General features: G+C 51.2%; 1 protein-coding gene across 1 annotated transcript; it reads left to right on the forward strand.

Moving 5' to 3' along the window:
• The first annotated feature begins 607 nt into the window (after window positions 1–607).
• SDC4 (syndecan 4) lies at window positions 608–19,241 on the forward strand. The gene is made up of 6 exons (XM_071759440.1): window positions 608–782; window positions 13,885–14,026; window positions 14,932–14,984; window positions 15,212–15,395; window positions 16,622–18,463; window positions 18,506–19,241. The coding sequence occupies exons 1-5, from the start codon at window positions 705–707 to the stop codon at window positions 16,771–16,773; spliced, it is 609 nt and encodes a 202-aa protein (XP_071615541.1). The 5' UTR covers window positions 608–704; the 3' UTR covers window positions 16,774–18,463; window positions 18,506–19,241.
• Window positions 19,242–27,638: the final 8,397 nt, after the last annotated feature.

Raw genomic sequence — 27,638 nt, forward strand, 5'->3', positions numbered from 1 at the left:
CTGTGTGGGTTTTTGCACTTGCCATTTACAGAGAAAGGAGACGGAACGGTTTCGTTTTCCATTTCCAGCAAGAAGCCTGTGATGTAACACCCGCCTGATGACCGCAGCGGTGTCGTTCGGGGCTTTCTGTAAACGTAAGGCTGTCACTTGTGGAATGCTGCGAAAGAGGATTACTTCGTGTCTGCTTCCCCCCACCCCCCCTCTTCCCCTTCTTTCCTTCTCCTATCCTCCCTCCCCTTTTCCCCTTTCTCCTCCCCTTTTCTCCTCTCTTCCTCTCTTCCCCTCTTTCCCTTTTCCTTTTTTCCCCCTTTCCCTTTCTCACCTCTTTCCCCCTTTCCCTTTCTCCCCTCTTTCCCCCCCCCATAACCCATTGCCTCCCTCCACGCCGGCTCCAGAGGGGTTCCCGCCCCGTTCCCCCCTTGCCCGGATTCCACAGCCGATCTGAAGTCCTTAGGAAAATACCCGGGCAGTGTCCCCACGTCCTTCTGCCGGCCCCCCAAGCCTTCCACCACCCGGGCAGTGCGGGGCCGGGATAGTGCAGGGCGGGGGCTGTGCGGGGCGGGGGCATTCCCGGCGGGACGGGACGGGGCGGGGCGGGGGCGGCTCTATAAGGGGCGCGGCGGCAGCCGGGGACAGAGAGAAAGGAGTGAGAGTCCGTTTCGCTACCGGCCCAGAAACCAAGCTCGGTTCTGTTCTGCCCGGCCATGCCGCTGCTCCGCGTTCCGCCGCTGCTCCGCGCCGCGCTCCTGCTCGGCCTCCTCCTGCGAGCCGCCGCCGAGTCGGTGAGTCCCGTCGGGCCAGGGGAGGGGACGGGACGGGACGGGAGGGAAGGGACGGGAGGGAAGGGAAGGGGGGCTCCCCTGGGTGGGGAAGGTGAGGGTCCCGGTGCCAGGAGGGGGTCACCCCGCTGTTCTCTGTGGTTCCGCGCGGCTTTCGGCTGGGGCTGCGCTTGCGTCGGGTCCCGCTGGCCACCAGCCTGAGAGCTAATGCCAGCCGGGCTCTGCTCCCAGCCACTGACCCTTCCCGGGGGAGCTGAGGGCAGAATGGGCTCATAGCAGTCGGGCAGTTCCCATTCCCTCCTCCGGTTCCCCTGCCTCCGTCCTGGCTTGGGTCCTGCTTCCTCTGATGCCAGAGCAGCGTACTCTTGTCCCTCTTGCCCTGTCCGGAGGTCCCCCGTGGTTGTGCCACTCCTGACGCGTCCCTTTCTCCCCGCTAAGCACTGATCAGCCTCGTCGTGCTCTTCTGTAATCTGGCCCGGTGGAATTAGAGCAGTACAGGGTACAAGGGTACGTGAGAGAAATGAATTACTGCTCTCCAGTACAGCTTTGATCTCCTGCCGCTGGTTGTGGACTTAAGTCCTTTAATCCCTCTTTTATCGTGCGTGTGTGATGGGCTCGATACGAGCAGTGTGTTACAGCACCTGGACAGGCTCCCTGTCTCACCAGAGTTTGGTTGTGCTGGTACCTGGTGTCTTCTATGTGTACCAAACCTTCCTCATTTCCCTTCACAGGGGTGTGAAAAGCCATGTGTTACCACGGATGCTTTAGATGTCTATTTAATATATAATGAGGTGAAACTCTCTTTGGGTGCTCCAGGCTGGGCACATGTGGGATCTTCGTGGTGGAGCAGAGCTTTCAGAATTCTACCTTCCCTGCTGTTTGTTTGGGTTTTATTGTGTGGAGGGGTTTTTTTGTGTGTGTCCATCTTGCTCATAGTGCAGTCAGGGCAGATTCTTCTGCTAGTCTTGAAAGAGCTGCTGAGATTAAGGTAACTGCAGGGAATGAGGGGCTCTCAAAACTAGGTTTAATCATCTACATTGCTTCATCCTGGGCTGAGGCTGGGTGGGCAGATCAGAACTGATAAGGCTGTGCTGCTGGGTTTCTCTCCAATAGGGACATGGGGCTGGGGGGTTGGTGGTTGTAGAGTGGAAAACTCCCAATGAAAGCATCTGTAGTAATTGTCAGCTACTCTGCTAAGACCAAGCAGCCCAAATCCACTCTAATCTGGTGTCTTTTATCCCTGCTATTAAGCACGTGAATCGGTCGTTTGAGAACTGGCCCAAACTAGTAGCACAAACCTTTGGGGCAGGCAGCATCTGGAAGTTGCATTGACCATGTTTGGTATGAAATGCAACTTGGTGTCCCTGGGGAACTGAGTGGTCTGCAAGCATTGGATTTCTGCAAAGACAACAAATTTTGCACAGATGTATTCTGTAAATCCTTATATAGAACTTGGATGGAATCTTTGTCTGTATCTTTTAAAGTTACCTAAGATGGAGTGTATGCTGGAGAAGTAACACTGGCCTACTATAAAGCCTTATCCAAACAAATTGTTTGGGTTACAGGCTGCTGGGGAGGAGACGAGGATGACACACTATTTGGGAGAGTTCTGCTGGCGCTCCTCCCATATTATTATTTTTTTTTTAATAGCCCTGCCAAAACGTGCAGGGCTGCACAGCGTGTGGCTCTTGGTTCTCCTGTGCAGGCAGGGTGAAGACAGGTAGCTGTTTCTTAACAAGACAGGGATTGTATTTCTTGTGCTTATGTAAGAGCATGGCTTTTGAGTGATTCGGTGCTTGAATATTTCCCCGAGCCTGTACAAACAAAAATGCCTTGGCTCCTTTTCCCTTGCATGGCTTTCCAGCAGAGATGGGATTTCTCCACGTGAAGCAATCTTGGATGTGTAAGAGGGTGTGGAATATGACTGAAGTGCCGAAGTCTGACGTTGGTGCTCGGGCTGTGGGTGGGTTGTGTTACAACAGCACAGCAGCTCCGTGTGAGAACATCGGCTTCTTCCTATGGGGTGGGGGGAGCTCTGAGCTGAAGCCCGATGTCTCCTGGTGGTTTCTGGCCCTCTCTGGTCGAGTGCTTTAGAAAGCAGAGGTTGTGCGGGCAGGGTGTGAGGATGGGCTGCTTCAGGAGCCTGCAGCTGGGGTGAGCAGAAAGCCACCAATGCAGCCAGGGTGTGGGAATGGTGGAGCTGGCAAAGGTCTGGAGGTCTGCCTTGCTGGGGCAGAGTGGCATCCTGGAGCTCTCCCTGTTCTTTCAGCATCTAAAAGTGCCCCTGGCAGCAGAGGAGGGAAGCAAGGGGTCTTCCCCCCAAGGCAGAGAGATTTCCCTGCTGCAGGCTTGGTACTTCTGAGCTTCTAGAGGGCTCTGAGTGCCCTGAGCTCAGCAGGGCTGTAGCACTGCTAATGCTTGTTGCATCTGTCCTACTTTTCTGCCTTGAAGTCTGCAGAAAAAGTCTCCGTGCAGCACCACATCATGTTTGTGCATCCCCAGCAGTGCAGACAAGCAGAAATCCAACCCAGAAGCTGCTGGCAGAGGATTGCTCAGGGAGGGGGAGAGAGGGGGGGCGAGGCTTCATGCTGTTTGTGGGCTCTGTTTGCTGGTTTAAAGCAATCATGCTTGGAGGCCTCCTGATTGCCAAAGCTGGTGTCTTGTTGATGATAGCTGTGTTTGGAAAGTAGTGCAGCATTATTAATGTTAAAACCGGTTTGGCTTGTCCTGCTGCCATTGATCCCTGAGGCCTGTTCTTTCTGCTCTTTGCCCAGTTTCTCATCTGTCCCTCCCAATCAAATCAAGACGTTTCTATCTGCACATTTTACTTTATTTTACTAACTTGGAAAACTCATGGGGCAGCTGAACATGTACAATTATGTACACTTGCTTTGCTACAGCCTCCCTAAAACACACAGCAGGAAAATTAGTGTTGGTGGTACAGTGTGGTACAGTTGGTGTCCGTATTCCTGAAGGGAAGGAGCCCAGGACTTCTGGTGGCTGAACCTTTAGAGCTGTCTGTTGGGTTGAAAATCCTGAAATGTGTAGAAAGAAACAGCACCTCATACCTTGCAGAATGGTATAAACAAGTAATGGGGTGGGCACCAGGGGTGCCTGGTTCCTCTGCAGCCCAGAACCTTCTCCATGCTAGAGGTGGAGGTACCTGCATGGGTAGGAGCAGTCACCCCATGGTGCTTGGGGCTACAGCCCAGTTCTCATCTCTCCTAAGCATCTGTCAGCTCCCATGCTGGAGAGCACTTTTTTTTTTTGTGGTTCATTTTCCAAACAACTTACGCAAGAGGCACGTTGGGGCTGAACTTGGTACTTTTTAGACTCACAATACCAGAGGCTCATTCACTCTCAGAAGTTAAGGCTGTTAGCCAACATGATTGCTTTTTCCTGCCCATTCTGCTGTCTCCCAAGGCCTTGGCACTTAGAGAGGCAGAGGCCTGTATCCAGTCCAGCAACAATGAAAATGTTTTTTCCTATGTGTTCCCCTCTCCTGTTCTCTCCAAACCTCTGTTAATGGCTTTACTGTTGCCTGGAGCTGTTCAAATGGTTGGGGTGGGGAGGCCTTTTGCTGCTCTCAGATGCCTGAAGTGGAGCCTAGTATGACCTTGCCGTGGTTTTCCTGTGGTGGCTTACAGCTTGCTCCATACATTTTTATTCCACTTCCATCCTGAAGCTGGAAGCTGCTGACTCGACCTGCAGAGTGAGGATGGAGAGGAGGGACTCTGGCTGGCTCCTTGGCCTGCAGACTTCAGCACAACTCCTGCAGCTGCTTTCCCCTCCTCTCTGACTTCTGGTGGTGGGAATGCTCTGTTGAAAACTTGCTGGCTGCTTGAATCCACTTGGCTGTAAGCTCACACTAGGTTGTGTTGCATGTGTGTTAAATTCTTTTCCCTCAGGTGCATGGATTTGATGGGCTTTATCTTTAAAAAGCGACTTAAAAAAAAATTATAAATCAGCGATAGGAACCGTACAAGTCTGGGAGGCACAATAACTGTGGTTCTGTGGTCTGCCATGTGAATGACTTTAAGTTGACTTGTAAGATCACTTGATTAAGTTTTGCTGGCTCACTGATCCTGCAGCACAACTCCCGAGCTATCAGCTTTGGCTAGACAAAAAGGAGCATCTGTCCTTCAGAACACTTCCTTGCTTTTGAGTTAACATTTTTCCTCTTCAGTCTGCCCTTAGATCCTTGCAGCTGCCTTTTCCCCCTCTCCTCAGTACAGCTTGTTCCTATAAAGGAACTGTAACAACAGCAGGGTTGTGCTGCTTTTGCAGCCTCAAACTAGATGCTAATGTGGTTGAAGCACTACAAAACCAGTGGGGACAAACCTTGCACACTCTGGACCTCCGGGCTGCTGTTGTGGAGCTGTTTGTTTGAGACTCGGTGGAATGCAAATACTGTAGATTAAGGATTCAAATGATTTGCACTAGAATGAGACTCTTGTGATGAGCCTGAACTTGGTGGCCCTGAATAGACAGGGCAGCCTGGTTAAACTCCGTGACTTGTCAGAAACTACTGCCCTGCGTGGCTATAAAAAATAATAAAAATACAGTAATGAGCTGTTTGGGCTGCTCTTCTAGATGAGTTCAGATGTCTTTAATGTGTGTCTGAATGGTTGATCAGTAAATGCTGCTGCCTCTGACCATGGATCGCTGGTGGCCCTGGCTCCAGCAGTCGTGCAGTGACTCAGGGTTTCTGGCACTCTCCTGGCCCCGCAGCTCCAGCAGACTCTGCTGTCACCCTCTGAGTAACAGCCCTGGCCCCTTACCCAGGGCAATGACTCAGACTTCCGAGGTGGATCTCTTCCTCCAGGGGAAGAAGAGGGGTAACAAGCACAAGCAGCGCTGCCTGGCCCATGGTCTGTGCTGCCCTCCTCACCCAGCACCCTTCCCTTGCTGCCTCCTGTCCCAGTCTGCCTCGGATTGTGGTGGCTGGAGTGGGCAAAAAGCTGTCAGGTTCTGACATCTGATTGCTGCCAGGAGTTGTGTTGGTGTTGGCAAAGGCAGGTCAGAAAATGGCCTTGTCATGAGCTGCCAGTAACTTGCTCTGGCAGCTCGGTGGTGGTTGTGTTTTCAAACAGAGCTGGAAATAAGAGTTGCATGGGGGAGAGAGGAGAGCAGCAGTGTTATCTGAAATGACTGAAAGCATTCAAAACAAGTGGAAAGTCTCAAAAGCGGGGGTTAAATACTTAATCCGCAATCTGGACAAAATGTCAGTGTAGGAGGGGAAAACATGCAAGATGTAGCTGCGTCCCTCTCAATTTCTGGAGACTGGCTTCAAAAATATACTTGTATTTCCAGCAAAAATAAGGCTTTTACCTGTTCTTGCCAGTTTTGTCCTTAAATCCCTTAGGATGGAGACTCTGCTTATAAAATGCCAAGTGGCTCTTGTTAGAAAAATTATTGGGGTAACTTAAAAATCAGAGCAGTGAGTTGAAATCTCAGAGAGACACTCCTTGGGGAGATGGGGAGAGCTGAAGCACTGTTACCCAAGCAGCTAGTGTCATGTCAAGCTAAAAGAAGGTTTCTTCTTGCTCAAACAAATGCCATTCTGTCAGGGAAAGCAAAGCCTGCCATGGGAAGGATTCTGATGGTGCTCTGCCTTGGCTGTTGAAGGGGAAAAGGTGTCTCCTTTATAGTTCAACATAAACTGTGCTGGTGTCTGCTGTACAACTTGAATACAAAGCACCGTGGCCTTGCCCTGTTTATGTTGCTGCGAGGCTCACCCTTCCTCCTGCCCTTCAGCTGCTGTTACAGTCAACCTACAGCAATAAAAAAAAGTGTTAGTGTGCATTGAGGACTGAAAGTGCCTGCCTTGGACTTGCACCCAACCAACCTGTGCAGCACAGTAGCCAGAGATCCCTGTGCATAAGGCAAGGTGATGGAGGGGAGTGTGGGTGCCTGGTGTGATGGGGTGCTGGCCTGGAGAGGAGGGAGAACCCATGGGTGGAGGAATGAATCCTGGCCAGCCTGGTGCTGGAGGGTGGCAGAAGCTTCTTTTGTGGGCTGATGTCCCCCTTTAAAAACAGAGACTCTTCTAGCAGCCAGCCTTTCCCCCCTTCCAGTGGAAATACAGACCTTACTGATGTCAGGAGCTGTTGCTTGGAAGACTCTGTTCCTCAGCAAGATAAATATTTATTGCAAATCCACAGCGTGCAGTGGAGCAGACTCTGGAGCCAGGATCTTGCATGAGGCTGTTTATGTGCGGGCTGTTCTTGGCGCTAATTCTGAATTTCCTGAGGCTGAGTATAAGGAGCTGGTCCTGCCCGTTGGTTACTGAGCGACTTGCTAGTCCAGCCAAGCTCAGGCTTTGCAGAGCCAAGGAAGGAGCAATCAAAACAAGAGCTGGGTCCCTCTGCTCCTGGCTGTGACTGTGTGGGTGCAGAGATGTGGTCAGGGAGTGCAGGAAAACTGCTGCTGGCTGCTCACCCCTGACTTGGAGAGGGGATGAAGCCTGGATAGGAGTCCAGAGCCCTCTGAGAGAGGAAAATGCTGCTGGGGGTGACAGATTTCCCAAACTACAGCTGCTTTATCTCAAATAGCACACTCTGTGCCTGCTGCCCTCTGGGCCCAAGCCAAGGCAACAAGTGGGGAATATCTCTATTAAAAAAGAAATTAAAAAAAAAAAAGCCAACAAGCACCTCACACACCAAAACCTCTGCTGCTGTAGCTAACCAGGAAAATCCCTGCTGTTGAAATGCTTGTCTGCACAAATGCTTACACGGGTATAGCCTGATAGTGGAGTGGCACAGATATTCTGACTCGAGTGCTTTCATGCTGATAACTTCCTCCCCTGCAGTTTTTTGCTGGTAGCTTTGCCAACAGAGCAAAAACCCCGAAGAGCATAAACTGTGCTGGCAGAGCTGAGCTGCCTGGGCTATGGCTAAATCTTTGGGCTACTACTTCTGATTAGATTAAAATGGATTGTGGGAGGGGAAGCATTTGTAGGGTGCAGCGTTGGGAATCTTGACTGTACAAACAAGCTGAGATAGCTGTGTGGTGAGCCAGCTAGGAATGGTCCCTTTGAAGTTGGGTGTCTGCCTGGCTTGATTTTGCTAACACTCTGGCATGAGGGAGTGTAAAGATCCCGAAAATGCACATCATGCATTTTTTTGCCAAGTGGAAATTCTGCCTGTTTGTGTGTCCGGGGAAATACTGAGGTACAGCTGTATTCTAGGAAAGGGCAGTGAGGGCAGGCCTCTTCCTGGCATGAGGGGGAACTATGAGATATGAAATACCCCTAGCCTGAAGAATCAGCATGAGAAATTCTCTCTGGAAAAGTTGCCTTGCTGGGGCTTTTTTTTTTTTTTTTTTTTTTCTCTCTCCTTTCTTCCCCAGACAGGGTATAGAGTTTAATTCTTCCACAGAGCCTCCTGGTATAGCGTAAAGCAATTCAGAGCAAATTGTGAGCTAGAAAAACTGAATTCCTTTTTTGACCTTGAATAGATTTCTCCACGTCTGAACTGAGCCTTAGACAGAGAAGTGTATGAAATAGCTACGATCAGGTTTGCAACTACCATAAAAAAAATACAATCTTCTTGTGAACCAGGTGTGCATCACTGCCCACAGGAGAGCCTTCCATTCAGGGGGCACGAAATGGCTCTGCAAAGTAGATTTCCTCCCGAATCACATGAGTGCTCCCTTTCCCCTCCTGCAGTTTTCCTCTGAAACTTATCTTTATTTGCTTCAGGGTTAGTGATTGACACACAGCCATCCACAGCTGCCTGATGGGCTTTATCTCCTCTAGCTGGAGAGGGGAGCAGGCATCTCTTTCCCACTTGGGCTCTGAGGCTGGGCATTGTTTTTTCAGAGCAGCTCTTTTGCCACTGTTGCAATAAACAGATCCCAGCATGTGTCTGCCTGGCAGAGGACTCAATCTTTACGGCTTTGCTCTTGGTTGATAATCAGGCAAGAGCAGTTAAACAAGAATTCATTCCTTTGTAATCTCTCTGTCCTCCTCCTGCTCGCTGCTGTGGCATGGGATGCAGAGAGCAGGCTGAGTGCAGGCAAAGGCACAGGAGTTAAAAGGTAACTGAGGTTTGATTCGGTGAGTGCAGGGAAACCTATTTTCAGTAAACAGAGCCGGGAGGATTCATCCCTGCTGCAGGGGAGGCACCATGACAGCGGGTGGCTTTCCAGAGCCCAGGATTAGGGTGTAATTGTCACAGGGATTATTCCTCTGCTGCCTCGTGAGCCCCCAGGAGAGCTGCTTGTGGAGGCAGTTTAAAGAATCTCACAGGGAGCTGTGGGGAGGGACCCAGGCTGAGGCTCTGACAGTGCTGGGTGAGGGTTACTGCTCCTCCCCTTGTGTAGTGCAGGGGTGTCCGAGTCTGAGCACACAGGATTGGTAATATGGCTGCAGGGAGATGGGTACCTGGTTGGACAGGGAGTGGGGATGCTTCTCAGGGCACCTTGAATGAGTGATGCTTTTACCAGCTGAGCAGTGTGTCAGTCTGCATGTTGCTCTTGCTATGTCTTATTAAGCAAAAACCTGCTCCTTGCCTGTATTACCAAGCAAAAAAAAAAAAAAAAACAAACCCAAAAACTTATATGGAACTCTAGGGAAGAACTCTCCTGGGCTTGGTGGTTTGCTGAGCTTTGCCACCTTGCACTGGAAAGGCCTTGTTGGATTCTGTGCTCTTTGGTTCCTGGTGCAGGGCAGCACAAGGGCCAGGGTGGTGGCTTTGTGAGAGTGATCTCTTAAAGACCAGGCTCCAAAGCTGTGCTGTGCAGGCATCTGCTTGTGTCTTACTTGTCTCAGCTTTCTTGTTAAGCTGATCTAGATATGCATTGTGAGGTGTTGGTGTGAGGTGACATCTGTCCATGACAGCACAGGTCTGGGAAAGGTATTTAGTGTGATACTGCTTGCTGAAGTGAAACGAGATGATCTGTACAACTGTCCCCTAGTTCAGAGCACTTGAGAAAAGCCCCAGGAGCAGTTCCCCCTCCTCTGTCCCTGCAGGCTGCAAAGAGTTAATAGATCTGCACTTCTGTCCCCTTTTCTGCCACCTCCCAGGCTGGCCCAGCTCCATGTGCTTTTGTCTAGGAAGGGTTGACTTTCACCTTGCTCCTGTTTACTCCTGGGCTTGTGTACACAGTGTTGGGGAGGGAGACACAGGAGCAAGCAGGGTTATAAACTTGATAAAGAGTCCCTACACCTTGGCTGCCCAAGTCTCTGGGTCTGCCTCCCTTTGCAGCTTGCTGGCTGTGACCCTTCAAAGAAGCTTTTAATGAACCTGGTGTGTTTGATCAGAGACAAGGGCCAACTGTAAAAGCCAGTTCCATGTCTGGAAAACTCCATTTCTTCCCCAAAACATCATTTGGGTTTTTTGTGTTGTTTTTTTTTGTTTTGTTTTGTTTTTTTGTTTGTTTGTTTTGTTTTTCTGTTTGGTTTGGGGTTTTTTGTTTTTTGGTTTTTTTGTTTGTTTTGGGTTTTTTGGGGGTTTTTTTTTTGTTGTTTTTGTTTTTGTTTTTGTTTTTTTTTTCTTTTCTTTTCTTGTTTGCAAAGGTTGTTGCGAGGATGTGTGGGCTGGGGCAGGCAAACTGCCTGGGTTTCTTTCCCCAGGGCCAGCCAGCAACTGGGGAAATTCACACATTGGACAGAAACTTTGCTTGCTGCCTCAATAAATAGATGCTTTTGCTTTGAGAAGTGGTTAGTGGGATGCCTGGGCTGTAAGCAAAGGTTCCAGGAGCATGAAATGGAGTGGGGTGGGTTAGGGATGGAGCAGAGCAGAGCTGCCTGGGGTGCAATTGCTGTGCCTGAACTTAGCAAACAGTGTCTGGCTTCATGCAGTAGTGCAGCCTCTCTCAGTTTCAAACATGAGACCTCTGTGCCCAGCTTTTCCAGGAATGACGCTCATAGTTCACGTGCCTGACGTGATGGTTGTCTGGCAGGGAATAAGCTTATTTTTTGCCACTGGCAGTCAGGAAAATCTTCTGCTTCCCAGCATGTTGGTTAATCCCCCTTGGTGCTTATTGGGGATGAAAGCTGCTTAACAGGAGGAAGAAATCCTGGAGCTAGACTCCTGCAGAAAAGGTTGGTTTCTGTACAGACCTCTCCTGGAGAGGAGCACATTAATAGCAGGGCTCAGCTTCAGCTGCTGGGGCAAGGTGGGGCTGTGCAGCTGCTCAGTCCAACTCTCCCAGCAAGTCCCTGGCCCAGCTCCAGTGCTGTGGGGTAACAGGTGGTGGGAAGTGGGCTCCCAGCAGCACCAGTGCTCTTCTCCAGCTGGCAGTCACAGAAGGTGTTAAGCCGAACGTGGCCAGAGATGAGTTGGCAAGGGCTGACCATCCTCCTGGGGCAGTCTCTTGGCTTTCTCCTCTCTGCTGCCTGCCAGCTGGGATGAAGCATGGACACCTTCCGTGGTGCCTCTTCTAATGGAGCCGTAGGGGGAGACTGAATCCTCTTGGGAAGGGATGCACTCTTAAAGTTTTCTTCAGAGGGCTCTTTATGTGGCACTTGGGAAGCTTGCAGCCCTTGCTGTGAAGTCTCTGAAAGTGCCTGTGTGCCCTTGCAGGTGTGTATGTGAGGAATGTGCCTGCTCCAGGCCTGCCCTTCAAAGCACAGCACTCCAATGTTAACTCTTCCTGGGCTACCCATGCCCCAGCTCCCAGGGGGAGCCTGCTCCCTAGGAGAGCAGAGCTTGAAACCTGGAGGGTGAGTACAGAGGTGCCAGGAGCCCTTGAACTTCCCTGGCAGATGAATCTGTAAAATGAAGCTCGCTGCCCTCACAAAAAGTTTCCTGTTCTATGAAGCTCTCGTGGCTTCCAGGAACTTCCCCATCCTTGCTCAAGAGGATGATGAAGAGTGAGTTCAGGGAACGCTCCCATATAATCTTATTTACGCTTGTGAGTCAGTAATTTCCTTGTTATGTCCTCTGGCTTGTAAACACTGTCTGTCCTGATTTAAATAGGGTTTTCTGATAGCCAAACCTGGTGCGTTCCACAGTATGTAGTAATCTCCGTGGCAGTCTGCCACCACCTTGCTGAGGGCTGTGCTGATCTGATAAGGCCAGCTTGCTGTCCAGCCTACTCTGTGCCCTCAACATGGGTTTTCTTGAGCCTCCCTGGTCAGGGCATTAGGTGGCTGTGATTCATAAGGAAGCACGATGTGAGCTGGCACAGGGGTGGGGCTCAGCACCCTGCGCTTGCCAGCACTGCTCTGCCCTGGCACAGCAGCTGGGTTGCATGGCTCTGCAGCAAAAGTGCTCCCAGCTCCATAGAAAACCCCACAGGCAGGGATTGGGCTCTTCCTGCCCCTTGATGAAATGGCCAGAAGCCCTCATGGGAACAGCATCTGGGTGTGCTGGCAGCAGTTTCCACTGCAGGTCAGGCTTTGGCTGCGTGTCACGCATCTCAGAATGAATTTACCTTGGAGCGAGTGATCCATAATGTTAGGAATGCCTGGTTCCAGGCTGGGAGGTGCCCCTTCCCATCACCTAGTGCCAGTCCCTGACAGAGTGGAGGCAGGGGTCTGGGAGGAGAGCTGGAGGAGAGTTGCCCTCAGCACTTACGCCCTCTGGGCTGGTTGGTTGATTATCCTTCAGCAGAGTTACTGGGGAAACCAAAGATGCCTCAATGAGCTGATGAAAAACACATCTAGTAGCCACTGCTCCATATGCAAAATGAGAAACATCTTGTCCTGACCACAAGTCTTTGTGGCAAAACCAGAATGCTCATGGGTAGGGGAATCTAGGCTGGAAGCAGGGCTGGGGCTGTGGGCAGAGGAAGCTGACACATGGCTTGTGGCTGGTTGTTGGCCTTGCCTTGTAATCAATAGAGGATGTGATTTGTCAGTTGGTGTCACTGTGGGGCTGCAGAGTGGGCCAGACCTGGCCAGGGGAGCAGGAGGGCTGGTCCTAGCCACTGGAGCTTTAAAACATCTTAACTCAAACTCAGGGTCTTCCTGATGAAGCAGCAGATGCTGGGGCTGGTGGTGCCACCCAGCTCAAACTGTCCTGCAAGTCTCTGATCCTCACCTTCTGTGAGGATTGTGGTAAATCTGTAGGTCAAGAAGAGCTGTTGGATGTGCAGGAAGGTACTTAAACCTTCAGGACTTGAGCTCGAGTTCTGAAATAGTCTTTCTGCAGGGCCAGCATGAAAATGTTGAGAGCTTAGCTCCTAGTGACAGAACCCATCCATCTGCATTGTGTGTCTCTCTGTAGGGGCAGAGGTTGATTCCCCCACTGTGGTGATGATTTCATGGCTTTGGAAGCATCTGGAGCTGCTGGAATCTCTGGGCTGGTGTTGAGCAACCCAAGCTCATACCTGTGGTGCCCTCAGCAGGGCTGGCCCCAGGGCTGTGGGGCAAAGAGAAATAGTTCTGGGTAAATTGCATAACCATGGTGGTGAGGGCAGGAGGTTTGGGCTTGTGGCTTCTTGGAGGTCCAAGTGCAAATGAGCTCTGGTGTGGAAGTTGCCATTGTGGTCAAACAGCTGATTCTTTGGGAGAGCTCTCATGTGCCTGTAGCTGCAGTCGTCTGGACACAGGATCCTGGACTTGTTTGTTTATGTGCTTTAAGAGGTGAAGCTCTTCCTTCAGGCACAGTCATTACTGATAGCAACTGCTCTTGAACCTCACACTATATTGCCCTGCAATTCAGTAGAACTGACAGACCAGTTTTTAACCCTTGGATTTGTTCTCAGTACAAGTAGCAGCAAATTCCCTTGGTGTGAGGCTTTGGTGCTATGCAAAATACTGACCTATAGGTGCCAGGCTTTTTCTCTGGGAACAGCAAATTCTTCCAAATCTCCCCTTGTTGCAAACTGCAGGTATTGCTTTTACAAAGACTTTTGCTACAAACTCCTGACCAAAGTCCTGTTATGTTATTTTCATCCTGTGGGTTCAAGTGAACCTCCTGAATGTGAAGCACTCAGGAAATACCCCTCCCAGGCTGGCCCTTCTGTTCTGAGAAATTCTAGGGGAATTCAGCTATTTTCAGACTGATGATGTTGCTTTTGATGGAGAGGAAGTTCAGCTTTTGATGTCCTGACTGAAGTTATGTCCTTAGCACAAGCTCTGAAATCCTGACCTTTTGTAAAATGCTTCTGAGGAGTTGCCTGATACTTAACACTTCTCCACCCATGTTTGCAGGTGAGAGAAACTGAGACCATGGATGCCCGATGGCTTGACTACCCTGCCTCAGGAGACTTGCCAGATGATGAAGACATTGGTGAATTCAGGCCTCACATAACTTCTGATGGATTAGATATAGATGAGGCATCTGGGTCTGGAGGTAAGTGGGGAGGGGGACAAATGGTTCTCCCTCAGCTGATGCTGTGAAATTTCTTCCAGCACCAGCCTATGAACCCATGGCTAAGTGCACAGCCAGAGCTCCAGAGGGAACTACAGTGTCAGGTGGACATGAGAAACTGTAGTCACTTACAGATGGGAACAGAGAAAGTGATTGTACTGTGATGTTGAATCACTCAGGGGTGACAGATGGAGTCCAGCCAGGCTTGTCTTGCTGCAAGTGAAAAGGCATTGCACTGCCTGGATCTCTTTCCTGTTGAACTCCAAAGAAGTTCTGAGAAGCTAAAAAAAAAAAATAATTGTTGAGGTAATATCAAAAGGCTTAAGGTTAGTGTCTCATCTGAGGCCAAACAAGGTAAAAGGAGTAAGTGGTGTTCAGGTTAACTCTGTGACATGCAAAGCTCCCTGCCCAAACCAGTTTCTGTAGCTTCGTGTCCCCTTTCTGTGAACATTTGTTCCCTAAAAGGTAAAGAACAAGTGTGGAAATCAGTGCCTGACATGTTTGGGCAGATTTGGTAACTGGAGGATTGGCAAACTATCCTTTAGGGATGGGTGGTGAGAGCATTGCCCTCCCCCATTGGCATCATCTTAGCAAGCTATAGCAGACCTGCTTTGCAGGGTACCTCCTGATAATCTGCAGCAGGGGCCAAAGGATCCAGCTGAAGATCCCTTCCCTTCAGAGGTGTTGATTTTAAGATTACATCTCCTCTTGTCTTATGAAATCAAAGCCAGCAAGTGGCAAAAGTACTGGTAGTTAAGAGGGAATTGTAGTCTGCAGAGAGTCCTAGTTTGTCTGCAGCTGCTGGTATTGCAGGAAGTGTCTGAATTCTGGAAAAATTGTGTGTAATGAGAGTCCTATTCTTTAATTTAATTCCCTTCCCTTTGCAGACTACCTAGACTCTGAAGATTCCATATATCTGACCACCATGGATACTCCCCTGGTAGGTATTTCCTCTGCATGTTTTAAGCAACATGTAGCTACTCTGCTCTATCTGTGAAACTTTCTGAATACCCTTCCCCCTGCAAGATGAATTTACCTGTATGAGCAGAAACAGTGTACTTGTAAAGCACTAAGCAAACTCTCTTTTCCCTGCACACCCTGCTCCTTTCAACTGCAGGCGGGCTGGGTGCTGCTTACTGATGGGTGTGGTTTGTCTCTATTCTGTAGATATCTGACAACTATATCCCTGGAGATACTGAGAGAAAGATAGAAGGTGAGAAGAAAAACACAATGCTGGACAATGAAATCATTCCAGACAAACCTTCACCTGTCGAAGAGAACCTGTCCAACAAGATCTCCATGGCAAGCACAGCCAACAACAGCATCTTCGAAAGAACAGAAGTCCTCACAGGTAATATGTCCACACTTCACCTTGTCCTGATAAATCATTAATAGTGTAAATCAAAATGGCTTCTCTTGTTTCCTGTTCCTCTGGGGTGCAGTTCCCTGCTGACAAGGAGAGTAAGATGCAGTCAGTGCCTGTGACTGCCTGTGGCAGGGTCACTTCTGCCTTCCAGTCCTTAAACAGAACACCCTACTACTTCCCTTGCTGGGGTAAACAGCTTGGTTTTAAGCCTGCCAGCTGTCTGTTGGCTTAAGTTCCACCCAAGTCATGTGTCAGCTGCTCTGCCTCCAGATACAACATCAACAAGAGGTATAACAAACCATAAATCAATGACACCATGGGCTTGCATAGAAAATACAGGTGCTTTCCTTTAAGTTTTGTTCAAGTTCTGCCTTTTCTGAGCCTTGTCAGAAACCAAACTGCATCTCTAAGGGATCTGTTGGGAGTCTAAGTGCCCCTCTCTAGAGCAAACCCAAACAACTGCCTCCCCCTCAGCATATGGGACACATCTGTCTCAAGGCGTGCTGCCCCATCAGGGGCTTGACCCAACGAGTCCAGGTGCAAACCTCTGATCTGCAGCCTTCCTTCCAACTCAAGGAAGAGGGGACTAACAAAGGAGATGATTTAGTGCTATGAGTAAGTGTCACAGCAAAGGATAAGCTTCAGTGAAATCCTGTGGCCACCCTTGATGTGAGGGAAGTCGAAATCTTGGTTGATTTTTTTCTTTTTTTTTTTCCTTTTTTTTTTTCTTTTGGTGGGTTTTGGTTGTTGGAGGGGAGGTAGTGGTGGTAGTAGGATGTTGCTGATTTACTGAAATACGGAGTGTCCAGAGGGGCAGTCAACAAAGCATTCAGAGCTACACCATTTTCCTGGAGTTAATGCTGTTTGTGTGTTGTGGTGGGGCTATTTTGGGTGGCTATTTTTGGTTTGTCTCCATGCAGGGAGCATGTCTTTTTTTTGTCAAAATGTCTTTCTTGCACTAACTGGAAGATAAACCCAAACTGGACCCATACCCATATGGAACATGTGATTATTCTCTGGCTGGATGGAAAGCAATTTCTGGCCTTTTTAACATCTGCTGTCACTGGAAATGCCAGTACCTATGGTGGACAGCACTGACTCTGGAGGCAGTTCTGGGTTCTGGTACTCCTGAAACAGATTTTGAGATGTAGCTGTTGGCTTGGAGTTGTCCAGAAGTTAAGACTTACCCCATGCTCTTTTTTCCTCCCCAGCTCTCATTGCAGGAGGAGCAGTGGGCCTCCTCTTTGCTGTCTTCCTCATCCTCCTCTTAGTCTATCGCATGAAGAAAAAGGACGAAGGCAGTTACGACCTTGGGAAGAAACCCATCTACAAGAAAGCCCCTACAAACGAGTTCTATGCTTAAAAGCTCAGTGGCACCTTGTGCCCACCAAGGGACAAACAGACTGGATGGAAACGCTGTGCCCTCAGATGAGATGTGCTGAACAAATGCTCTTTTTGGATTGAATTTCAAAGCGACTTTGAGAAACAAACAAACTTCCTACGTGACCCTTCCCATCCCGCTCAGCTAACAAGGGCCCAAAGAAATACAAAGAGTCTGAAAAAATAACCTCAGTGTATTTTTTCTAAAGCTAGTGTAAAAAGAATAAAGATGCCAATTTTTCTGCTTGCTTTCATAGAGGGTATATAAACACAGACTGTATGGGTGCAAACACCATGTGTTTGCATCCAAAGTGCCATGCTCAGATTGGCTGCTTCTATAGAAGGTGGCTTTTTTTTTTAATTATTTTTTTTTTTATATATAAATCTTGCTAATAGATGTCTCGCAGCAGGCTGTTAATGTGAAGCATTTCTGTGGAGAACTATTTATGAATCTCTTACACTACAGAAAATGTTGCCTTATCAGGGAGTACACAGGCCATAGGGGCTCAGAATCCCTGAATGCCATTAAGGGCCTATGGGAATATCTTCCCCAGGAGGCTTCTGTCTCTTCCTGTTGGCCCCAGGCAAGGGTCACTAGTCCAGGAAATCAGGACAGCCAGTTTTGTTTGGCTCTGACAACACCCTTTCCTTGCCTTCAGTCCCTTACCTTTTTTTAAGGATTGCTTGTAGGATTTTTTTATAATAAAAATTTTAAAGAAAATAGCCTAATGTTTATATAAAGTTTGTAGAAATTGTTTTGAAATAATAATAATAATAAAAAACCCCAACCTACTCTCTTTTAATTTCCTCAGATTTATTTTTTCAATCCCTTTGTGTTTCCTTTGGCTGGGCATTTCTCTGGAGCTGTTGTTTTATGATTTATATTCTGAACTGAAGCAGAGTCAGCTACAGTGTGTTACAGGTTTCTTCTAGATCTATAGCAGCTAATATAGAGGGTAAAGATATTTATGGTTTTCTCATAAGTTTTTTTTAGGATTTGATTATTTTTTTTAAATACAATTATTTATAGTTTCTGAAATGGCTGCTCTTCTCATTTGGAATTTTCATCCTTTTTATGTAAAACGCTAATATAACAAGTCTCTGTATAAACTATTTTAAGCTTTATTCTGTGAATTATAATTACAAATTCAAAGCAATAACTTCTAGGATTAATCTGTATGCAAAATTGGATTAATAATATCTGTATGCAAAATTAGATTAATAATATGATTTAAGTAGGGAAAAGAAGAGTGTTTTTTAGCTTGTAATATATTATAATCAGTCCTGTAGAGCTATATATTATATATTTTACTGAGAAATACACAGTTATGAATGAAAAGGCTGGAGGTAATTCTTCAGCAGCCTTACTGTGTGTAGGAGGCTTGTTCTCATTTGTGCTGCTGTTGGTCCAGTGTCTTGTCTGGAGGAAGCCCAGTTTGTCCAGTTGCTTGTGCTGGGGAAGGCAGCTGGGAGCAGCTGGAGCCCTGGGGCTCTGTCTCTGTGCCTGGAGGCAGCTGCAGGCAGTGATGTGCCAGGTTTGATCCTCTGGGACCCAACTCTGAAGCAAGGGTTGGAAGCTCACAGGATGGAGGAAATAACTTTTGTTTTAGGGGTTATGGCTGCATTGTGGAGTCCCCTGCAGTAGTGTGCTGAGTACCTCCCTCAGCTGGAAGGCTGGATCTGGGAACTGGAAGGCTGGATCTGGGAACTGGAAGGCTGGATCTGGGAACTGGAAAGCTCCTTGGTGGCATCTCCCAGCCTGGAGCACTGTGTTTTCATGGACTGCTGGCTCTCAACCTCCTGTGGTGGGTCTTAATCTATCATGTACATAGCTCCTACCTCCATTGAGAGTTCCCCCAGTTCCCCCAGTGCTCCAAGAGGGAAGGGTGGAGTGTGTGTCCCATGCCTCTGTTTTCAGGAAGGTGTTTACAGAACTTTGTGGAAGCTGTGTCCTCACACAGCTCTTGGGACCCAGTGTGCTTTAAGACATGATGTGAACGTGGCTCCCCAAACTGAGCAGGAGGTGAAGGCTGTTCAGAAGTCTGACCCACTCCTGAAGCCTCTTCCCTGAGGCTCTATTGCAGGTTTGAGGTCAAATTCACAGAGGTGATAGGAGAAAGAAGTTGACCTTCACCTGGTGGGAGCTGTGTGTTGAGATGTGGGTGGAAGAAGACTTTTCCCCAGGCTCCTCCTCCAGGTTTTCTTCTTTGCTTTGTCCCAGTACAAGTGTGTTCAGGGAAATTGCAGGCTCTGGGAGGTTCTAAAAACTGCACAGAGTTCACTGTAGAGGGGGAAGGAGGGAGGGTTTGACTGCACTTCCAGGAAGGCAGGAGCAGTGTCTGTTGCTCGGGGTATTTAGGTTCTCTTGTGTAATTGCTCTTGGGCATTTTCCACTGTTACTGAATTTTTTTATTTTTTATTTTTCCTCAAATAAACTGGTACTTTCTAAAATTGTTTTTTTTTTTTTTTTTTTGACTGTTTCTAGCCTGAAGTTAATTTTGGGAGCTGAGTAACAAGGGTGCTCATATTTGTGTAACCTGGTTTACCAAACAGGGAGGCATGCTGGGATCTGGCTTGGTGGTGGCCTGTGACTCAAAGGGGCTTTGCCAGCAGCTCCTGAGCTCTTTCCAGTGTTTGATCCACAGGTGACTGCTGTAGGACCAGCATCACTGGGTTTCTGGAGTTCCTCCAGGCAAGTAGAGCAGATGCAGCATGGCCCAATGAGGTGAGTCCATCCCTTCTCTGGTGATGGGTTTTGTGATGGTCCTTTGAGAGGGCTATTTCCTTGCAGCTGGAAGGGATGAGGTTGAGATGGGCTTGTGCGTGTCCCCTGATGACAGCAGCATGTTCCTGTGCCTTCAAACATAAGGGAGCAATGTGCAGAGGATCTTGCTTGATCAAGTTTCAAGTCAACCCTGTTTAATTGATGTGGGCCTTCAAGAGGGGGTAGAACTGTTTCAGCTGCTCTGGGAGCAAGTCCACAGATGACTTCATGCCATTCTGGACTACTAACAGCTCTCTCTTAAGCAAGACCTGGAGGAAGCTGCTGCTCCTCTGAGCTCTTCTTGGTGCCCACAAAGGATGGGACCCATCTCGGTCCCACGTGGGAGAGGGTGGGGGGCTCGCTGGAAAAAGTGCTGAGTCTTCCAAGTGCTGTATTTAAATGGATTAGCATCCTCAAGAAAATCTAATTCCCTTCTCCCTGGTGGGAACTCCTGCTCCAGGTGGTTAGGATTAGCAGGGATGGAGGAAACAAATTAGGATCAGTACATAGGCTTCCTCAGGGCGAGGGAGTGGCAAGCACTTGCTCTGCTCCTTGCTGTTGCCTGGTCCATCACTGGTGTGCTCTTGAAGGTCCCCCAAGAACCTCCTTCAGATACCAAGAAGAATCCACGTGCTCCCAGGGTCGATCTTTGCTCCGTGGGGCTGATGTTTGTCAGCAAACCAGTGACATACGTCTGTGATCCTCATGTTCCTGTGCCTTGCGTGGTTGTGACAGCTTTTTGGACTTGCTCCTTGGAACAGCATGTTTGTCCTTTTATTTTCTCCCCCGCTTTCTCTCCTGGGCTTAATCTCTCAGTTGCAAGAATCCCATGTACTTCCCAAAACCATCCTCAGCGCAAAGGCCTCTTGTTTTTGCTAAGCAATCTGGACGGGTATTCTGCAAATCCCCGGGGTACAAGGCTGGCTGCCTGCCCGTGCTTGCAGAGCCACAGTGCCTGGGATGGATTTGTCACTGTTCCCTCCCTTCTGCCTTTCTGCCCTCCCTGCCCCTATCTGGTGTTAACTGATGGGTGACTCGTGCTGACACCTCATGAATTCTTGGTCTTCAGTTCTGACTCTGGAGATGTCACTTGGTTGTTTTTCTTCCTGGTTCTGCTCTACTTTTAACACCAAAACCCTGAGGACCTGCTTAGCCTTGAAAATAGCTGGAACCCTCTTGGGTACCGCTGTGATTAAGTGGCAGGAGAACTTGGGGAAAGGAGCAGGGGAGCTGGAAGATGAAGTGTGACCTTGCTGATGCCCTTTACTTTCTGGCTACTGGTGGAGTCCGTGGATGCTTGGGTCCCTTTTGCAGGGAAATCTGTGGCCTTGGGAGAAGTGCTGTGCTGTGCCACCAGAGGTGCCAAAAAGGGGTCACGGTGGTGGTGGTGGTGCCTCTTCACTTCGAACCCTTCACGGGGGACTGAGCGCCCACCTCTCAAGGCAGGACACAGAGACCGGGAGGGGACAATTCCTGGTCCCTGGAGTCACCGTGCTTCCCACGGATATCCCGCAGCCAGATGGGGGCCGGGCAGGGGTGGGCAGGGGGTCCTGAGGATGAGGCGAGGGCTGCAGTAGCACCAGCTCCAGCGCTGCTTCGGGATCCCCCCAGCCCCTGGAGAACCCCGTGACCCAGCACCCCGGTACCACCCGTGACCCGCCCGGCCCGGTCCGGCCCCTCCCGCTCTCCGTGTGTCTGCTGCCACCTCCTGGGCGAACCTCCCGCCACGGCCGGACCCCCGCGCCCTGACCCCCCCCCCCCCGCCTGCCGGTCTCTGCCCTCACTTCCCACCGGGGGACCGGATTTTGGGAAGGAAAGGGGGAATCTGCACTCATTGCGGCTGCAGGGCCGTGGCTCCCGGTCGCGGGTGGGAATTCCTCGGCAAACAGCGGTCCCAGCGGGAGTTACAGTGGCACGGGAGCTGGCAGGAGGTAGTTAGTCCTTTTCCTGGCTGCTGAGTTAGTTCTTTTCCCTTGCCCCGTTTCCCCCTCCCCTTATTTTCTTTCCATTTCCCCTCTCTCCTCCCTTTCCCCTTATTTTTCTTATTATCCCTCTCCCCCTTTTTAACTTTACTTTTTCTTCTATGGTAATCTTTCTATCAAATTTCCGTCCCCTTAGTGCATTTCAGGAACCTGGATGAGGCTATAGACCCCGAGCCCTTGGCAGGACTGGGCAGGATGAAGAAGAACAGCTGCTCACCTGGAGATGCCACCAGTTCCTGAGTCTTCAGAGAGCAGCAAGTGCTCCCCAGGATGCTCTCCAGCTTAGACTGGTGCTCCTTACAGGGAGGATTTGGAGAAAGTGTCATCAAGACATTAGCTCAGGCACTTTCCATCCCAGGTATTGCAGCCAAAGCTCATGGGCAGGTTTACAGAGGTGGCCTGGGCTTTGAAAGGCATGTGGGCCACAGGGATATATAATTTCCCTGCAAAAGGCATGAGAAGAACCTTTGTGAGGCTTTGCTGGAGGGGGCAGCACACAGCTGGACACCCCAGCAGATGGGTGCCAGTCACCCATAGCAGCTGGTTACCTGGGGAGGGTGGGGGTGCAGTGGCTGGAGGGGACAGGGGACCCCCAGAATGGCCATGTGGGAGGAGGTGCTCAGGCTGAGCAGAGGCCAGTGAGGGGCTGAGCTGGCTTTCCCTGTGCTTGTGTTTCAGGAGCTCAGGGCAGTGTCCCAGGAGCTTCCCCCATGCGTGGTGTGGTGGGTGAGCAGGGCTGGGAAAAGCTGTACCCCCCCCCCCCCCCCCAAAAGCAGCACCCACCAGGACCCCTTTGTGAGTATCTTCTCTGGGCTGTGTCTGGAGATGTCTGTGCCCCACTCTGCAGCTCAGGGAGGCAGAGCCCCCCCCCACCCCCCCAGCACAACCCTCCTGCCCCAACCCCGAAGGGAAGGCCCCTTCCCCTCTCCCCAGCAGAGCATCTGGATTCCCTGTCTCCACATGGAAGCCAGAAGGGACAGGGATTTCTCCTGCCACCCTTTAATATATTGGTGGCTTGGGAAAAGTGTGGGTGGGAAAAGCTGTCAGGATGCATTTTCCTGGGAACAGATTAAACTTAGTAACACGGGGTCACTGCAGCAAAGGTGCATCTGACAGATTCAGTGATGTGAGGCAGAGCTTGTTGGTGGGGAATGGACTCTGGGGGAGCAGCTCCTGTGTGTCTGGTGTGACCCAGGGGCTGCCTTGCTCAGAGAGGGGTTTGGGGTGCCAGCCAGCCTGCTTCATGGAGGAACCAGCACATGGGGCCCACTGGGCTGTGGAGACAGTGGGTTCTGGCAGTCCCAGTGGCTCCCCCCTTCTTGTCCTGGCCTGGGAGCAGCATGCTGCAATGAGCCACTGCATTTGCAGCTCCCTGAGCCGTGTCCCCAGAGCCACTTGCAAGCCTGGACCTGTAAGGGCTGTGCCCAGCATGGTGCAGGGTGTGGTGGAGTCAGCCCGACTCCCAGAGGCACCCCCAGCCTCGGGGCGAGGGGCGGTGGTGGCTCCGTGTGGAGCCTCAACTCCTGGGCAGCTCCAGGACAGGGTTGGTGGCTCAGGGCAGCCTCCCCACCCCACCCCCCCCCCCGGCTTGGCCACGGGAAGCTGAGCTGAGAGGGGTGGTCCTGAGCCCCACGGGTGCCTCTCCATTTGATGCGAGTTACTTTTCGGGACAATGCATTCAGCTGCAGGGATGGGAAGCTCCCCAAGGACCGGTGACCCCCTTATCCTCGGGTGCTCACCTGCATGGCCAAGACACCCAGATGTGTGGGGTGCTGTCTGCCAGCAGCTGGTCCCTGGGTGTCCTCAGCCTGGGTGATGCTGGTGCAGGATGTGGCCACGAAGGTGACTGAGGCTGTTGGGCTCACTGCAGGTTTGTTTTGCAAGATGAGTCTCGGCAAAGGTGATCCAAAACCCTGCTCATCCTGTTGAGCCTTTCCTGGAGCTAGCAGGAGGCTGGTGGCCAGGGCCCCTTCACAAACATCTCCTTGCAGCAGGCTCAGGAAGGAGCACAGCCTGAAAGCTGAGACCTTGGGGCTGCCAAATTTTGAAGGCAAGCTGCTGGGACCAGCGTGGGGAGCAGGCTGGCACGTTGTCACCTGCTGCTGCCCTGGTGAGCAGCCCTACCACCAGTGACCAGTTCAGTGTTGGAAACCAGTTTGCTGCAGCCACACATCTGTTGCTGCTCAGCATCCCGAGAGTGGGAACATTTTGGTGTGAGGCAGGGCTGGGTCTGGGTGTCCCCAGACCTCCATCAGGGTTGGGCACAAGTACAGATGTCCCCATAGCTCTACCCAGCCAGGGTATTGGGGCTGCTCCTGGCTCAACAAGTGCCCGAGGCTGAAGTTACCCCCCAGGGCAGAGGGGATGCTCCCAATGCAAAGATAGCAGCTTGCCTGTGGGCACTGCCCTGCCAGCCCTGGGCAGGAGGGAGGCTTGGGGCATTTTGCCCAGTGTTGACATTGTGAAGGGAAAAGACCCAGGTTTTAATCATGGGGTGGTTATTTTTGGGAAGCAGGGGGTGCAGGACTTGGGCTGTCAGCCCCAGGCACATGGGAGGGAACAATAGGGCCACTGTGCAGCCCAACACCCCAGCCCCTGTCAGAAAGGTCCAGTGAGGGGTTTTCAGCACGTCCCTATTCCCTCACTCAGGTATAATTACACGAGGGAACAAAGAGCCCTTCAAACCTGCCTGCTCCCCCCAACACATCCCTGGGGGGCTGTGTGCATGCAGTGTGTCAGCTCTTGGAGGGGTGTGAGGGGACAGTGACCATGCACACCAGGCAGGGCAGCCTGGGGGGAGCTGGTGACACTGGGCAGCAACCTGGGGACAAACCCTGGGTGCATCCCCAGCTCCCTGGGAGCCCCCAGGCTGGGGTGGAGGGGTCCTCTTGGTGGGGCACCCCAGAATAGAAAGCACCGAGCAAACTTCATCCTGCCTGCCAGCACTGATCCTGCTCCTGTCAGTGTGGCTCTGAGCTGGAGTGGGTTTAGTGAAGTGCCTCTTCCTCTCCTGTGAGTGTCCTTGGGAGTGGGTTTGCTCTGGACAGAGCTGTGCTCACACACCCAAGCTATAGCAGTTCACTCCCTCTACTGTTTTTTTGTTGTTTTTTTTTTTTCCAGCCCATGTGTGCTGCTCAGCTCTCACCCCGACAACCCGGTGCTGCCCGGGGCAGGGTCCAGTTCCCTGTTCTGGTTGCAGGGAGCAAAGACACTGGGAGGTGGGAGCCCTCCAGCTGCTGCTTCTCCCCCCAAACTTATGTCCTGGAAGAGCCCAGTGCCCACCCTGACACCCCAGTCCCTTCACAGAGATCCCTTGGAGTGGGCTGCCCCAGCCAGGCCTGATGCAAAGGTGAGGGGCACCAATGGGGGAGTGTGGGGCTTCATCTCCAAATTGTCCCAGTCCAAACCAGCCAGGGCAGGAGGCCAGATGTAACCTGGTGCTTGCAGGATGGTGCTTCCTGCTCCCTGCCGTGCTCCCAGCAGAGCCCAGTCCAGTGGCTCTGGGGTTGTAAGATGAGCACCCAGGGGTGCTGCTCAGCTCCCCTGCCAGCAGCTCCATGGTCTCTCTGGGCTCACAGGGAGGAAATTACACCCCATCATTTCTTTCTCTGCAGATCCTCACCCCTGGGACTGTGCCTGGCTTGCATTCCTCATCACAGCAGCAGTGCATGGAAATCAGGTCTGCATTTTTCAAGCCCAGTTGTTTATTTAAGCTGTTTAAAAATCTACTTCCTTCCCAGTGAGCCTGGAGAAAACTATCCTTGTGTTTCTTTTGAAAGGGGAATGAAAATGGATCTCCATCTCCCTTCATCCTGAGCTGGGCTCCCTGGACCCCCCTGCAGTGCTGTAGTGTGGGGCTGGCTGGGGGGGACCACCTCTGACCCCACACCCTAAATCCTGCACCAAACCTTGGCTGCAGCCCTGGGGCAGGGGTCCAGCCCTGCATCCCACCAGGATGATGCCAGACCCCAGGCTCAGTCCTTTCCTGGGCTGCAGGGAGTCTGGAGCTTGCCAGGAGTCAGCTTGTTCTCAACTTGTTTTTCTTGTTTTAAGGAACAAAAAAAAAAAAAACAACAAAAAAAAACCCAACCCCCAAAAAAGGAAACCCAGTTTTTTTATGGGGTTTTTTGCTGTATGGGCAGGGCTGAGTGCCCAGAGCTGTGGGCACGTAAGCGTGGTGGTCTCTGCCCCTGAGCAGCCCCTCTTGGGGCAGTGGCTAATAATACCTTCTCCTGGCATTGCTGGTGACACTGGCACCTATGGGTGTCTCCAGCTCACTCCACCCTTAATGCAATTTGTGGGCTTTTTTTTAGAGTTTGGGCAGTGTGGCCGCATGCCTGGGCAGCTCTCGTTATGCTTTGAGTCTCCTGAGCAGGTAATTGTAATTTCTCAGTGACCCAACTCAGCTTATTTTGGCCTCAGTGTAGTTTTACATCCTGCTGCCCAGCTGGGTTATTTATAGCTCTGTCAGAAAAAAGGATAAAGTCAGCACAGTTTTTTTGGGCAATGCCCAAACCTATGGCCCCTGTGGCTGGGCTGGGGGTGCCCTTAGAGGGGTGCTCAGTGTGCTGGGACCCTGCAGGGTCTGCAGGTAGGACTGGGACCAGTGTGAGGGATTCATAGGGAAGGAGGGGGAATTTTTGGCTCATGACACAGTAATTGGCCCCTTGGTTCAGTTTTCTTGGCCAAGCCCCATCTGTGCACTGCATCAGCCCCAGGGCCACCACGTTTGCAGGAAAGGGTTTTTTTCTCTGCACCCCTGGCTGGAGGGCAGAATAGCACCCCTGCATCCCCTGATCTCATGGGTGGGTGATACAGATATTTACACCAAGCAGCGTGGGCTGTGGGCCTGCTGGACCACCTGTGGGCTCTGCCTGGGGGTGTAGGACAGGGAGAGCCCCAGGCAAAGTCTTTAGGGCTGGGGGGACAGGCTGCTCCAGTAGGATATCCTGCTCACCCTGTGTCTCCAGCACTGGCTGCAGCAGCTTCTCCTGATACCAGCTCCCTGGTGATGTTTGCAGCCTGCAGCCCAGTGCTCCTCCACTGGGGACAGGCAGGGACCTGGGAGCACTGCCACCAACCCCGTGTCAGGGAGGTGACAAACCCACTGCAGAAGGACCTGCCCTGGCTGCCCTTCCCAAGGCAAACACTTTGCTGGGTCATGCGTACCAGGGAAGAACACCCAGGCCTGGTGAGCTGCCCTGGCATGGGGCAACCCAGTTCCTTACAGCCCCCTGGCCAGATCCCCTCCCTTCCCACCTCCCTCATGCTCAGGAGGGGATGCAAAACCTCCCTTTGACTGGAGGGTTTTTCTTGGCCTTTCTGCAGGTGTGGTTGCAAATCACCCCACCAACAAGACATCCCAACAGCTGCCTCAGTGGCAAGAACAGTGTCAGAAGGCTGGATTCGGGCAGGGGGGGCAGAAATCCCCCACACCCCTTGTGTGCTGCAGCTGCCCCCTGCTCCCCCCAAACCCCTCAGCCAACCCATCAGGACACTGCTGTCTGGTTTGGAGCAAAGTGTGATGGATATTGAAAAAACCCAACAACATCCAGACCCTCTGAGCTGGGCTGAGAAAACATCCCCTGGGGGTGGCCAGGTGACCCCCAGCACTCAGGTGGCCTGAGCCCGGGCAGCGTGGGGGGTGCAGGAGGTGTGATGAGCCTGGCAGTGCTCAGCAGGCAGGGGCTGGTGGCCGAGCTCACTAGATGGCAGCATCTCTTTTTCCAAAGGTCTGAGACGGTGCGGCACAGCCCAGGGAGACAGACGGGAGATCCGGCTTCGGGCTCTTCTGGAATATTGTTTTAAGAGGTGCAAGCCAGGATTTTATTTTCCTCTTGATATTTTTGAAGGTCAGCTCACCTCCAAGACCTGCGAGCTGCTCCGTGCTGCGGTGGAGCTCCTGAGGGGAGCAGGAGACCCCCCCGTGCCTTCAAGCCTGAAGATCACCTGAAGATGCTCCCGTAACACCACAGCTACACCCAGTGTAAGTTATCCTGAGCATCCCTAAAGCATTTGATGTCTTCCTGGATCCCCAGCTGTTGGGGTGCGACTTGAAGGTTTTTTCATGCTTCTTTTTATACCCTACCTTGGGGATGGGGA

This window comes from Heliangelus exortis, chromosome 16 (assembly GCF_036169615.1).
Source record: "Heliangelus exortis chromosome 16, bHelExo1.hap1, whole genome shotgun sequence".
NCBI classification, from domain to species: Eukaryota; Metazoa; Chordata; class Aves; order Apodiformes; family Trochilidae; genus Heliangelus; species Heliangelus exortis.

Coding starts and splice junctions, on each gene's coding strand:
- SDC4 (XM_071759440.1), top strand. CDS start 705: ATGCCGCTGCTCCGCGTTCCGCCGCTGCTCCGCGCCGCGCTCCTGCTC. Junction 783..13,884: donor TGCGAGCCGCCGCCGAGTCG/GTGAGTCCCGTC, acceptor CCATGTTTGCAG/GTGAGAGAAACTGAGACCAT. Junction 14,027..14,931: donor TGAGGCATCTGGGTCTGGAG/GTAAGTGGGGAG, acceptor TTCCCTTTGCAG/ACTACCTAGACTCTGAAGAT.